Source organism: Lates calcarifer, linkage group LG4 (genome assembly GCF_001640805.2).
Source record: "Lates calcarifer isolate ASB-BC8 linkage group LG4, TLL_Latcal_v3, whole genome shotgun sequence".
Classification (NCBI taxonomy): Eukaryota; Metazoa; Chordata; class Actinopteri; family Centropomidae; genus Lates; species Lates calcarifer.
The window spans coordinates 5,727,971-5,741,220 of record NC_066836.1 but is presented as its reverse complement, the minus strand read 5'-3'; the positions used below and the strand labels follow the sequence as shown (position 1 = coordinate 5,741,220).

The following is a 13,250-nucleotide window of genomic DNA, read 5'->3' as shown; positions in this document are numbered from 1 at the left end:
TCACATTCTTATGAGTTTATTTGCTTAATTTAGACACAAAAACAAAGTCAACTCACAAATGTTTAACTTTCTTCCCTGTGTGTTGACAAAGTAAGATTTACCTTTCACAAGTCTGTTACAAAGCCGAACTCACACATACACCGCCGCTCGTTCCTCCTGTTCATAAAGATCTCTTCCTGATTCCAAAGTTACAGTTAAAATTATATTTTAATTATGTAACAGTCTAAAATGAACAAATCTTAAACTGACTAATTTTCATAAGTGGAAACCACTGAAATACCACTGAAAGATTATCACAACCTGCCCAAACTAATTACAGCTTTGCAAGGAAACAAAGTCTGCAACTAATTATCTCAGCTATAGATTATTTTCTCCATCATTAGCTGTATAAACTAAGGCAAATAACAAAACATACCCACCAAAAGAGTAAAATGTGTCATTTTGTTTAAGCCAACAGTACAAAACCTCAAGATATACAGTTTGCATTATTTGAGACCAAGGAGATATTCTCATGAGAAGCTGAAATATGTGAATTGTGTCTCAACAAGACAAACTTTGTAAAAGTTTTTTTCAAACTTAAACAGCTAATGCTTCATTTTTACACAGAAGCAGGACTGTGCATGTGACTCTTCAGGAGCAGATCTGTTTAAGAGCAGGAGGAATGATCACAGTGATCAATAATGGTCAATAACTTGAGACAGACTTGGAAAAATGTGAACCTACTCCATCTTTTAAGAGGAAAATCCTGCACAGCAGACAGTGTCGATTAGTGGAAGGTCGATCACCCCTGAAATGATCAACACTTTCCAATGTGCAGCATTTTGAAACAAACTCTTGTTTTGTCAACACGTTTAATCCTGCAGTTGCTCAAAGCTTTCATGTTGTGCATGTTCTGTACATGGCAGTGACTGATCAGCAGAGCAGACAATATCAATAATATATTGGTATTTTTCAAGCCTCACAGGTCATGAAAGACAAAGATTTTTCAGACTGACATTCAGTGATGAAGACAAGGCTTGAATATGTGCATCGACAGTAAGGCTTCTTGCGTGTTTTGCCCGTTGTAAAAACTGAGGGCAACAAGTTGCTTAACAGCTGGAGGATTATGAAACAGCGATGTGATGTGTAATCTTTTACTTCCTGTAGCTGATGGGATCATGGTCCTATTAGGGCTGCATATACAGGGATCCATTTAAAGGACAACTCCACCATTTTTTAAACATGGGCCTTATTTTACCTTGTTTGAGACTACCAGACTCCATTTACAAAAACAGTAATTTTACATTACAGAAAACAGTTGCTGGAACACTTCTGCTTCCATCGATCAGTTCGTTTGTGTTATTGTGTGACTTTTAGTCATGGACGAAGTATTCACATCCTCTCCCTAAGTACAAGTACCACATAATAACACAAACAAACTAATTTATCAAGGCAGTGAAAGATTAGCAACTCCTGTGTTCTTGTGACGTTAAATTACTGTTTTTGTCAATGGAGTTTGGTAGCTTTGCACAGGGTGATAAAACAGCTGTTTCTGTTTGAACAAATAGGATCTTACTCTTTAATAAAGACGTCAGTCTCTGGAGGAATACTGTCCATAATGTTGTCAGACGCTAATAATAACAATCTGAACATGTCTGTGGCAAAAACAAGCACGTTAGAAGGTGTGGACAATCGGCCATTAGATTACATGCAGCAGCTGTTCTTGGGGTACGCTGTTCTTTCTCAATACTGCACCGATTAAAAAGACTTTTGTCCCTGTCAATCAGTTACACCCAAAAACATGTGGAAATAAGGCCCACGTTCAAAAATACCAGAGTTATCTGTAAGGTATTGCATGAAGATTTACAAGCCCTGGTGCCGAAAAAACAAAAAACTTTCCCTTTTGTAACTAAATGTAATAACAGAACAAAGCCTGACCCATTTCTTTAAGTCAACAGTCAAAACATTTTAGATTTTTCAAACTGAATCCCTTTGTTCAGTGTTTTCCCTGGGCGACATGTGCTTATAACAAACACAGAAAGTACATTTAATGGTTTTGCATTGCTGATGTTCAATAGGATGTGGAAATACATCGAATAAATCTCTATCTGATGACATTTAATTACAGCACTAGTATTAAAACTACTGTGTTTGAAGCTCATCACAACATCCATCAATGCAAACAGGCACAACTACAACTTCTAAAAAATAAACCCTGCATCATTCAGCTGTGTAATAAAATAAATATGGTAAAACACCTTCCGTGTCTTCACACAAATTGCTCTTAATGGCAATAAATATGCTTTAATTTACACAGCGTGATATCTACTGCGAGAGACTCGATGCCAGGCTCACAGCCAGTTTAAGTTATAAATATTATTGCTGTGATGTTTTAAAACTAACGTGCTCTGCCATGGCACAGTGAGAAGGGAGCTGGGGAGAGGAGGAAGAGGCCGCACCGGAGATACTGATGACGTGTGAAGGCAGACAGCCGGCTGGGTTTTATCTGGACACTCGGATACAGAGCGAGGAGAGCACACGGCATGATGGGAGATGTGATGACTGGGTTTCAGACCTCAGTGAAATAGTGTTAAAATTGTTACCCCGCCGCACGTGTTGCACCACAGATAGATGCATTCACACCTACCGGTAGTTTTCTTTGGTCCGACAGTTGGTGTGAACTTGAATTAGAGTAAATGTTGAGATTTGTGTGTGTGTGTAGTGTTTGAGGACCTGGGGCTGTGTGGGAGATTTCCTCCCGTCTCTCATTGCACCCCGGCCTCCAGCAGGGTGCTGGGCACCAGCTGCACCTGGGGGGAGCTGCAGCCGCTGAGGTGCCGCGGCGACGTGCAGTCGGCTCCCAGGTAGGCCAGCAGCAGTTCAGAGCGGCGGTGCAGCAGGTGGAGCATGTCCTCAGCCAGACTCTCCACCGACGAGTAACGCACTTTGTCCAGGTCAAAAATGTCCTTCAGGAAGTGCAGCACCTGGTCCTGGAGGAGAAGCACGAAAACTGAATTTTAACCTGAGATCAGCAGCTTCATCTTTTCAGAGAGAGGACGACTGAACGAGGAGTTCCTAACTTTTCATATTGTGGGTTCCTGGTGTTATTTTCTGGTGCTGAGACTGACCTTGAAGAAGCAGCAGAAGTCGTGCAGGGAGCTCTTGGGGCCCAGGAAGCCCCAGGCCAGAACGGGGCTGATCTGTTCACACACGGTGTAGAAATGAGCGATGAAACCGTCGGGCACCTGAGACAGAGCAGAGGTCACAGAGGGGGGATTTCAGGACAGAGGAACTGAGATAAAGACTTCAGCAGACACTAGAAAACACTGCAGGTGTTGGACTCGTACCTTCATGTGCTGTCTCTTCTGCTTCAGCACTGACCAACAGCTTGAAGCCACCGCCTGTGAAATTCACACAGATCAGATTCAGTGGAAATCCAAAAATTCACAAAGTGGAAGATGCTGAAATGCTTTAAAGTGTCTTAGCAAAACCTCTATTTCTACTTTGGCATATCGTATTTAACATTTCCACTTTGCTCTTTTACTCACAGTTTCCTTGAAGGAGCTGTTGAGCCAGCGGTTGTTGATCACGTTCTGGATAGAGATCGGGGGATTCTCCAGGTCCTCGAATGAATCCATCAGGATGAAGTCCAGCACGATATCATAGAAGTTCAAATGCTTCACCTGGAGAGAGTGAGTGTAAGATGTTATAATTTAGTCTGTAGGTTGTAAGTCAGACATTTAACATCACTGGTGGATAACACTTACTCCTCGTGTAGCCAGCTCCACCTCTGTGTTTTCCCAGTGCTCTGTGTGCTCTAGGAAGGAAATCATCTCTTCAAACACTTCCTCAAATCTCTTTGGGCTCTGGAAACCAAAGGCAGAGACAGTCAGGAGAGGAACAACTCAACTAAAACATTATTTTCTTCACCAACCGTGGTCTCACCTTCTGTGCTTTAACAATAATGGAGGACAGAATTTTCTTTCCGGTGTCGGCCAGAAACATCCTGGTCGTCCTCTCGCATAAAATGAGCTGCAGACAAAACATTATTATATTCAAACTGATCATTATGGAGTAACAGAGAAATTCTATTCTTTTAAACTGCAAAATATTCCAGATATCCTGTAACCTCAGTGGGAACCATGTTATAATGCTGGATTTCTGTTTACAAGGGTTGACTGTACCTGACATGCCTGCCGCACACAGTGCAACTTAGCCAAGAAATCGACGTCCCCGAGACACTCCAACATCTCAGTCCTGACAAACGAGAAGCAGAAAAGTTTAAAGTGTCTGCAGACGACACAGCACTGTAAACAACTAATTTAACACTTTCCAGCCTCTGTGACAGACGGACGTGTGTACATCTTAATATACAGTATTTAGCGTATTTACCGCAGCACTCTGCAGGAGATCTTGCCGTCCTCAGCCATCTGTAGCGCCTCCTCGTAGAACAAGTGGTGACCCAGAGCGAAGACGCTCCTCAGCTCCCTGTGCTCTGACAGCTGACACACACACAGACGGCAGAGGTAGAAAAAAAGATGTTTATGGGCTAAATAATGATCATTTCACCAGGGTAAAAGTCCTGCTCCTTGCTCACAGTGCAATATGAAGATACTTCCTAATCTGGTCTCAAAGGCTACACTACTTCTACACTCATGTCTGACCTCTCTGCTTTTACCCTTATTTCTTATTATATTTTACTGTGCTGTTTTCAGCAGTATTAGAAAACCATCCCTGACCACGCAGAAACTTCTCCATGTGTCTGCAGTGTGTGTGTGTGTGTGTGTGTGAGGCTATAATGGAAACAGCTGCAGGGTAACTGTGAGCTGTATGTTGATGGAGGAATGTGGAAGGTCTATTTTTAGTGACTCACTAAGTATGAGTGACCCAGTTTTACTGCTGAGAGATTCACTGTACACTCACTGGTCAGGAAATGGTAAACAACAAGTCCGAGAGTTCGTGTGTTTTCATTTTACGATTTTAGAAACGTTGAGGAATAATTTATTTAACTGTAGCTGTTCGGTTGTTCACATGTTCAGCAGTTTAACAGCCATTTATTTAAGTCAGATTCAGAGTACTTTACATGTTAACACACAATCCTGGCAGAGATCTAGCTCCAGTAAACATGTCAGTAATTTTCACCACTGGTTTATTTTTGTATTTTGTGGGTCAAGTGCACCAGTAGCAGCGGATACTCAGGTCGAGCCCCCATGATGACTTAATGAGTAAAAGAGATAAACTGAGCACTGGTAAACACCGGGGGGTGAACCCACGGGAAGATCAGAGCTATTTGAATCAAACTCCTGCTGCGAACCAGTCGTACGTTTGACGCCTTCAGACAGTTTGAGATTAAGATGTCTGCTTGTTGTTCCTCTTTAAATATAACTCAGGTAATCATCTGTGGGATTACGAAGCATCTACACTTCTATTTTATTCTGATAATCCAGATTATTTTGCAAAATGAAGAGACCATCATCCCAATAAATGATTACTGGTGTTTTTGTGAAAGTTTTAAGCTCAATTTTCAGTCGTCAGAAAACACAACTCATAATAAGTTACTCAAGTATGTCAAGTATTCCTGAGGTGTAAATGAGATGACAGATTAGGTTTATTTCCAGAGTGAAGTTCAGTGCCTCTCTCACCTCGGCAGCAGAGACGAACGAGTCGGTGGAGGCGATGCTGATGCTGTCTCTCAGACAGGCGTCGTCCAGCTCCTCTCTGGCCAAGATGTCTGCCATTTTATCTGAGGATGATAATCATGTTCACACAACTGTAGTTTCTATATGTGACTACATTATGTGTAAGTCAGCTCACAAGAACACTGACACAAGCATTATAACGATGAATGACCTTAGATTATGCTGTAAAGCTGAGCCTATTTTTCTGCACTGGTCATATAAAGTTACATAACATTGTATCAGTGACTCACCCTGGCTGTTGCTGTGGGACGAGGGCTCTGACATCCCCAACACTCCCTCGAACTCCTCCTGGAGGCGGTAAGCCCTCTGCAGCAGAGACTTGAGCCGGTGGATGAACTCTGCGCTGATGACGTCCTGAACACAAAAACATTCGAGATGAACCAGAGAAATAAGGTTTAGACAGACGACAGGTAATAATGCTGCCTCTTAATTAACTTTAAAATGAGTGTACTGAGTTGTGTAGAGGGAGAGAGAGAGTTATAATAATGGGCCTGTTCATTCTTGTGGATGTCAATTCTCGTTATCTGGATTTTTATCTTCCTGCTTTACAGCAGCATGATGACTGCTCTGTTCGATCGACACACACCCTGGCTTTATGGCAGCATGCCAGACACTTATAAATGGTGTTTGTTATCAAGGTTCAAGTGAAGAACCCTGATTTGTTTTGGCTGCCTGATGCTGATATGTTGAGTTGGTTTTTTAATGTGGAGATCTTTGTTTTGGTCAGATTTATAGAGGACAGAGGACTCTGTATCCAGTATGATAACAGAATTTTTTATGTAGCCATCAAGGTTATTGTTAAATGTCTTGTAAACCCATATAAGCTGGGCAAGACACTCAAATACAACACTAATACAGTCAGTCAGTTATATTAAGGTTGCTGTCCTCTGTGTGTGAAGGAGAAACCAGTAACTACTTTTATTTACTTATTATTACTCTATTAATGTATTTTAAATCATGCCTTGTCCTCATATTTGTCCTGTATTGTTGTATTGAAGCCAAAATCAATTTTCCACATTGTGGACGATAAAGCTCCTGACTAATGTAGGCTGGTGTACGCTTGAGCAGACGTATAATGTTAAGTTTTTTGATACCCTTTTACTCCAAAGATCTTTCTCAGTTGTTTCTCTCAACCTGATTTTCAATACGCTTTCTAAAGAGAGGTCAAACTGTGCAGGGAATATCCCTGACTGAAGACTGAGCAGCAGACTGAACGTCTGTTGGCTTAACTATTTGACCCGCACTAATCCAAAACCCTTCAAACCAGGTTGAAGAGTCAATGAGTTTTAGCCGTTATACAATCCAAACCCTGCCACACCAGTGGGCTGTCAGAGCGCTGGGTTTTCATATATGTGACCTGTGGTGCAGTGTTTGTGGGTGGTCGGCTCCTCTCAGCCTTCCTCTGGTATAAAAGAACAGAGTGTACATGCAGAAACCTTGGCAGGACTTAAATCAATACACCAGCTCTGGAGTCTCAGGCTGAGGCAGAAGCTGGTTATTTTATTCTATGCAATGTCTTCATCTGGATAACTGCTTCACTTTGTGTGTTCACCTCCATGCTCTGCTCAGCGATGGCGTCTCCAGCTCCCGTTTTGACAGAGACGCAGCTCGCGTCGTCCTCGCCCTGCCTGCTCCTGAACGTCAACGCTTCCTCCCACCGCCGCAGAGCCTCCTCAAACAGATCCATACCTGCAAACACAACACACGTCGACTCTGAATCTCCCAAAACAAGGTGATTACATGGTCTGTAAGTCACGTGGTACACGAGTGTTTTTACCCATGAGGTACAGGTTCTCAGGTGTGGTGACAGGTAGGTTGACCACGCTGCAGATGTCAGCGTCCCCAACTCGGTCCCAGCAGGTGGATTCATTTGCGCAGGTGCTGCTGCTCGATGAGTTCATGCTTTTCACCTGCGAAGACAGCGAGCACAGTTAACTTTAAAGCAGCCGAAGCAGCAGAGTTTGCAGATGTAGGTCTACGCAGTTCGTTGAATTATGCTTCTGTGCTCTGCCATACGATAAAAACATCTACACACAAACTGTTTATAATAAAACTGCCTTTTTCTTACCGAGGCCAGGCTCAGCAGAGACCCGGACAGATTCCTGTAGTCTCTCGTGGTGAGGACCAGGCCAGAGGAGGAGCAGCCATTCTTGGAGGTGAGGGAGACAGTGATGTTTTGACTGGTGTTATCTGGACAGATAAAGATTTAGAAAGTTTAGCGATAATGTTTAAGAGATCAGAATACAGAGATCATGGCACATGAGCATGTAGCAGGATTACACAGTGGATCAGCCATGTTTGCTTTGTAGGCAACTTTTTCTTGGACTTTTTCCCAAGTCAGTGTTGTATTTGAATCACTTCCATCTCTGGCTCACCTGCTGCTCAGGGCTGGTTCTTAAAACCTATTTTTTACAACTCAGATTTTTACACAGTTTGCTTTGATTTCTGCACAATCAGAGAGTGTGTAGCGTGCAGCAGGGACAAAGTTAAACACTGCAAACACATTTAATGTGCCAAGAGTCTCAAGAAGTCGCTATGGTAATTCACTGTTGGCTCACGTTACAGGACAAGCATTAGGAAGCATTTTTGCATCACATAATTATAATCTGCTTCTGTGAGTTAGATGAACTGATGTTCACAGAAACAGAAAAATCTGCACAGTCACTGTTTAAACTTGTATAAACTTTGTTCATATATGAAGCCAACCCAACCTGGGCCAACTGCCTATTTGACCCCATCTAATCATCTAATCCTACATTTCTGTTAATTTCTCTTTAGGACTCTAATCAGTAGTAAATCTTCCTAAGTGAGATTAAACGAGTTAAAGCATTTATCTGGACCCTGCTGTTTACAGTTCAAGGTAATACAGGAGCAGCCTCGCATGTCAGTTTGATTACATCACAAACCACCAACTGAGCTGAAATACTAAATGGAGATTTAGTCCTGGTCAGTGAAAAATATCGCAGTGTCCAGGAAGCTGTTACCGTTCTGTGCTGAGGCCGGGGGGAAGAACTCGAAACCAGCCTGCTCCCACTGAGGCGACTGAGCCTTCTTCCTGCCCTTCCTCCTCTGGAAGCGACGTGAGAGGAAGAGGAGCGAGACGGCACCAAAGGCGGTGGCGGCCACCAGCTTCTTGGTGCCTGTGCTGACACTCACCTGGAGGACAGGTAGAGAGGGAGGGAGAAGTAGAGGTTGAACATTTCATGTAAAATGCAGCAGATTTGGTTTGGGTCTAACACTGATTCATTTAAGAACTTAGAGATATAAACTTATTTTGTTTATATCTCTCAAATTAATTCATTATTATTGATTTAGTGTCTCTGAAACAAGAACAAGAATATTTTAAGTGATATCCGACCATAACAACCCGAAGCAAAATGGCTGTTAGAGCTAATCCAAACCCATTACGGTGAAAGCAAAAATCAATTCCTAAATAATTAAACATAATTAAAACCATCTACACTACTGCAATATACACTCAGTGGCTGCTTTTTTAGGGACGCCTGTGAAATCTAATGCAATCCAATACAACAGCTCAGCCATAAATTTCACCTCTACAAAGATAATAATGTTGAATTTTGAGCTTTCTACATGTTTTCTCAACCTAATTTTATAAACATGATTAGAATAATAGAAACACATTTTCAATATAATGCAGCCCAGTGCAACAGCACCACTGACTACAACCTCAGTAAAGTGGCCAGGGAGTGTAGATTGTATATTTCTGGGTCATGTTTTGTTTGGTGGCGTTCATTTCATATTCCAACAGATAAGACTGAGAGGATGTGACATTAGATCCAGACACAGCAGGAAGATCCTCTACAATGTAAAGGAAAATGTAGAATGATGGCTCAAAATGTTTCAGTGATATAAAACATAAACAGTGATAACTGGGATGTGGAGTTGGTCCATCAGAAAGTAAAAGCAGGAGCTTGAGAAATCCATCAAACCCACAGAGAAAACTTTGTTAGAGATTGTGAAGAAGTTCTGGGAAATGCAGGAACTCGTTAGCTGAAGAAGATAGAAATTAAATGTTAAAAACAGAGGCAGCCTGAGGCAAAGTAGCCACACAGAAAAGATAATTTAACTGTTACAATAAAGAGAGAATCCAATGATGACACAGCAGATTTGATTTATCTTTGAAATTCTGCACCTAGGATCGGTTACTGAAACAGCGCTGATAAAAACTGGAAAACGCATTGAGTTACTTGAAATCGAGGGTTCAGTCGACGCGTCGCAACTCAGAACACAGCGGATACCGATGATGTAACAGGCAGCACCGTTCAGCGACCGGCCTGTCGCTTCGAGACTTTAAAGAATCAATTTCAGATAGCGTGCAAAGCCCCTGTCGCTCTATAGATAGAAACACTGAATGACGAGGAGATTATCCACACAGGCCCCACTACTGCACATTCCCAATGAAGATTACATAAATACTCAGTTAGCTATGACAACAGCCACAACACTGACTTTTTTTGTAAAGCTACTGAATGGACTGAGATGATTACACGATGCTACAGGTCTGCAGTGAGTTTCTGTGAGTCTCCCAACAGATTCTTAATGATACCAGATCTGCTACGTGACTCTGAGCACACACAACCTCTCTTCATGCACCGCTCATAAACACAATAACATGAGGGTCACTGAGGGAAAACACCGGCTACCACCCTGAAGGACACAAAGACCAGCAAACAGAAAGTGGGAATCCCCTGAAAGTACTTCATCCCATCAAGTCCTGTTGCAGTAAATCAAGAAGCTTTTTGTGCAAATATTTAAACTGTAATCTGAATTTGCACTTTATTTGTGTGCTAGCCATCTGAAATGAATGGTCTCAGATTTTTGTATGCTGAAAAGTCACATCCAAAACTCGTCTCTTTTCCAAAACGCACTCTGTAAATGAGCTTTTATAAGATTCGATTTTTCTTTCCTCTCAAGCTGTGCGGCTGACCGCTATCTTTCCATCTCACAAAACGACTTTCCCTGAAGAACTAAACGTGCTCAAGCAGGTTGTAGTACTTTACATCTAAACAGATACAGCCACAGGCTCCTCTAATTGGCTTAAAGGGAAACACTGTGAATGGAGCTGTGCCATATGCAATCAGATCAGACCTCCAGGCAACTTGTTGCGCTTCACAAAGACTTTACTCGTAGCACTGGAAAGTTCTGACAAGCAGAGCCAGAGGTCTTTATTTCCTGTTCGACTTATTTTTTATATGAAACAAAAAGGTAAACAGACAAACATCCACCGTGATGTTGAGGTAAAAAAAAATCATCTCTCTTACATCCACAGATTTATGTATAAAAGGGTTCACTGGAATATGAGGGGCTTGTCCTGTCATTAAAATACATGACTGAAATTTATGTTACTCTCAATATGAGAGTCTGTAATTGTCTATTTGTACTGTTTTTTCCATTCTCTGCCATGGAAGATGTTTGTACTGTTAACACTGTTCTGTTATGTTGCAAAAAGAAAGTATTTAAGGAAATGTATGATAAATTCTTAGAACAAATAGTGGGATACAAAGTCCCCATGCATTGCATGCAGTGCTACCTTGAACTATATTGGCAAAAATATTATTAATAGCAACAAAAAAAGCTATTAAAAGTGAAAGCACCAACGTATTTCAGTCCTACTACTTGTTTAGGCCAGTATTACGATTAGACACACCAAACACAGCAAATGTTTTCAATACAGAATGAGGAAAGAACCTTAAAGTCACATCCTCAACAACCTGGCCTCTAATGACCCAGAGACAGACACCAGAGAGAAACACCTGCCACTTTCAAACACAGCCTCACCTGTGCCAGCGAGCCGTAGACGGACAGCGATAGGTTAACCATGCGCAGGGCAGCGGCCTTGACAGACAGCTGGGAGCTCGCGAGGGTCTCATGTGTCATTGTGGCGGTCTATCCATGACTTGGCAATTCTCTTATCCTCATCGCTGTTCTGCTGGAGCTGAGGAGCATGACAGGAGTGAGAGACGTGCGAGGGTTTAACCTTGGAGGCTCAGGAGGGGATGACGTTATTACATAAAGCCTCTGACATACAGCATGTGCAGGTAGCCAATGCTCACCCAACACGAGTATAGTGAGGCTTATCTACCATGTATAGTGTTAAAATACTTGATTACAGAGAACACTTAATTTAAATAATTCTGGCATGAAAAGTAACAGCCTGTCACTGATCTCTAGGACTCTCCAAACATATGAAGCATTTCAAACCTCACTTAACATTGTTTACATGCCTGAGCAAAGAGGTTGTCTGTAAGTAAACTGGAGGCTTTTTCTCTCCATAAACAGTGAACTGCTTTGTCTAAACACAGTGGAGAACCACATCTTCTAAGCTGCTGCACATCCACCTGACATGACTACATGCAACATCCAATTAAGTTTGCACAAGAGACTTGTGTGCGTCTCATCACATGGATGATTATCTCTTTTGAAGCCGAGTCTTCGCCTGACAAAATGCTGTTTCTTTGTCTCAGACATTTAACATTGTTCATGAAGTAATCTTACAGTTTCTGTGTCTCTACGATTTATTTCCAGTCTGCATTTTGTAAACATGAATGATGTCTTGAGGAATAATTTGCACTGGAATTTGTAGATGCACAGACAGAGGGACTACAAATGTAAATATGATGCTGACATAAAAACAATAAAAACAATGAAAGTGCTTTACAGTTATACCTGTCTTATTACTGATCATTTCTATCACTACAGCAAAGACTAAAGTAATCACCTACTGGATTTATTTCATCACACATTTCATATTTATTTCAGCACTCTTCCAAATCTGCACTACTTATTTTGTTGCTTACAACTTCAGAAACTAGTTGACTGATATACAGATACTGCATGTTGTTTATTGTTACTTTATGTATGCATCTAGTGTGTAAATAACATATGTATAAATATATTTGTCTCTTCAGCTTTGTTGTCCTTGTATTTGCCTTATGTCCTCCCTGAACATTGTTACTGCTGCTGTGCCCTGTATATAAGCCACTGAGAGCCACTGGAAACCGGAGTCTATGATCAAACACACTTGGTCAACAAAGCTGGTTCTGATTCTGCCTGACATAACTAAAGTTATTCATACTTTCATTCAGATATACAACACCAAACAGACAATCCAATAAACCAGGGTTTCCTTCAACAGATGCAGTAATTTCACCAGATGTTTTCAGGGATAAAAACACAGAAATGAATACAAACAGCAGCCTGGCTCTGAAACAGTATGTATTACATTAGTACATGGGATGAAAAATCACAGAGTTCTTAACTGGCCTATCAGAGCAGCTAATGGCTAACTTACCTAACAAGGCTAATAACGGCTAACGCTGCTAGCCGTTATTAGCCCTGAATTAAACAATCTAACAACTACGCCCATCTGCTTGGATGGCTGCCTTCTAGCTGAATATGACGAACGTAAAGTATGAGTAATATCACCGGTACATTTGGAAGTTTCTTCCACGGTGGTTCCCGGTGTTTCACCCCGGTTCTCCGGCTGACCTCAGCGGCGGTAGAGTGAAGGACTCAGGCAAAAACACGCGTCCATCTAGCTTGACTTTCAAA

At 41.7% G+C, this 13,250-nt stretch overlaps 1 protein-coding gene across 1 annotated transcript; it reads right to left on the bottom strand.

Moving 5' to 3' along the window:
* miga1 (mitoguardin 1) lies at positions 1-13,250 on the bottom strand. The gene is made up of 16 exons (XM_018678070.2): positions 13,131-13,250; positions 11,478-11,634; positions 8,663-8,834; positions 7,747-7,868; positions 7,456-7,588; positions 7,231-7,367; positions 5,909-6,032; positions 5,622-5,722; positions 4,372-4,481; positions 4,164-4,236; positions 3,925-4,011; positions 3,747-3,845; positions 3,528-3,662; positions 3,327-3,380; positions 3,108-3,224; positions 1-2,969 (listed from the first exon to the last, which is right to left on the bottom strand). Exons 2-16 carry the CDS (start codon positions 11,574-11,576, stop codon positions 2,745-2,747), a joined length of 1,788 nt encoding a protein of 595 aa, XP_018533586.1. The 5' UTR covers positions 11,577-11,634; positions 13,131-13,250; the 3' UTR covers positions 1-2,744.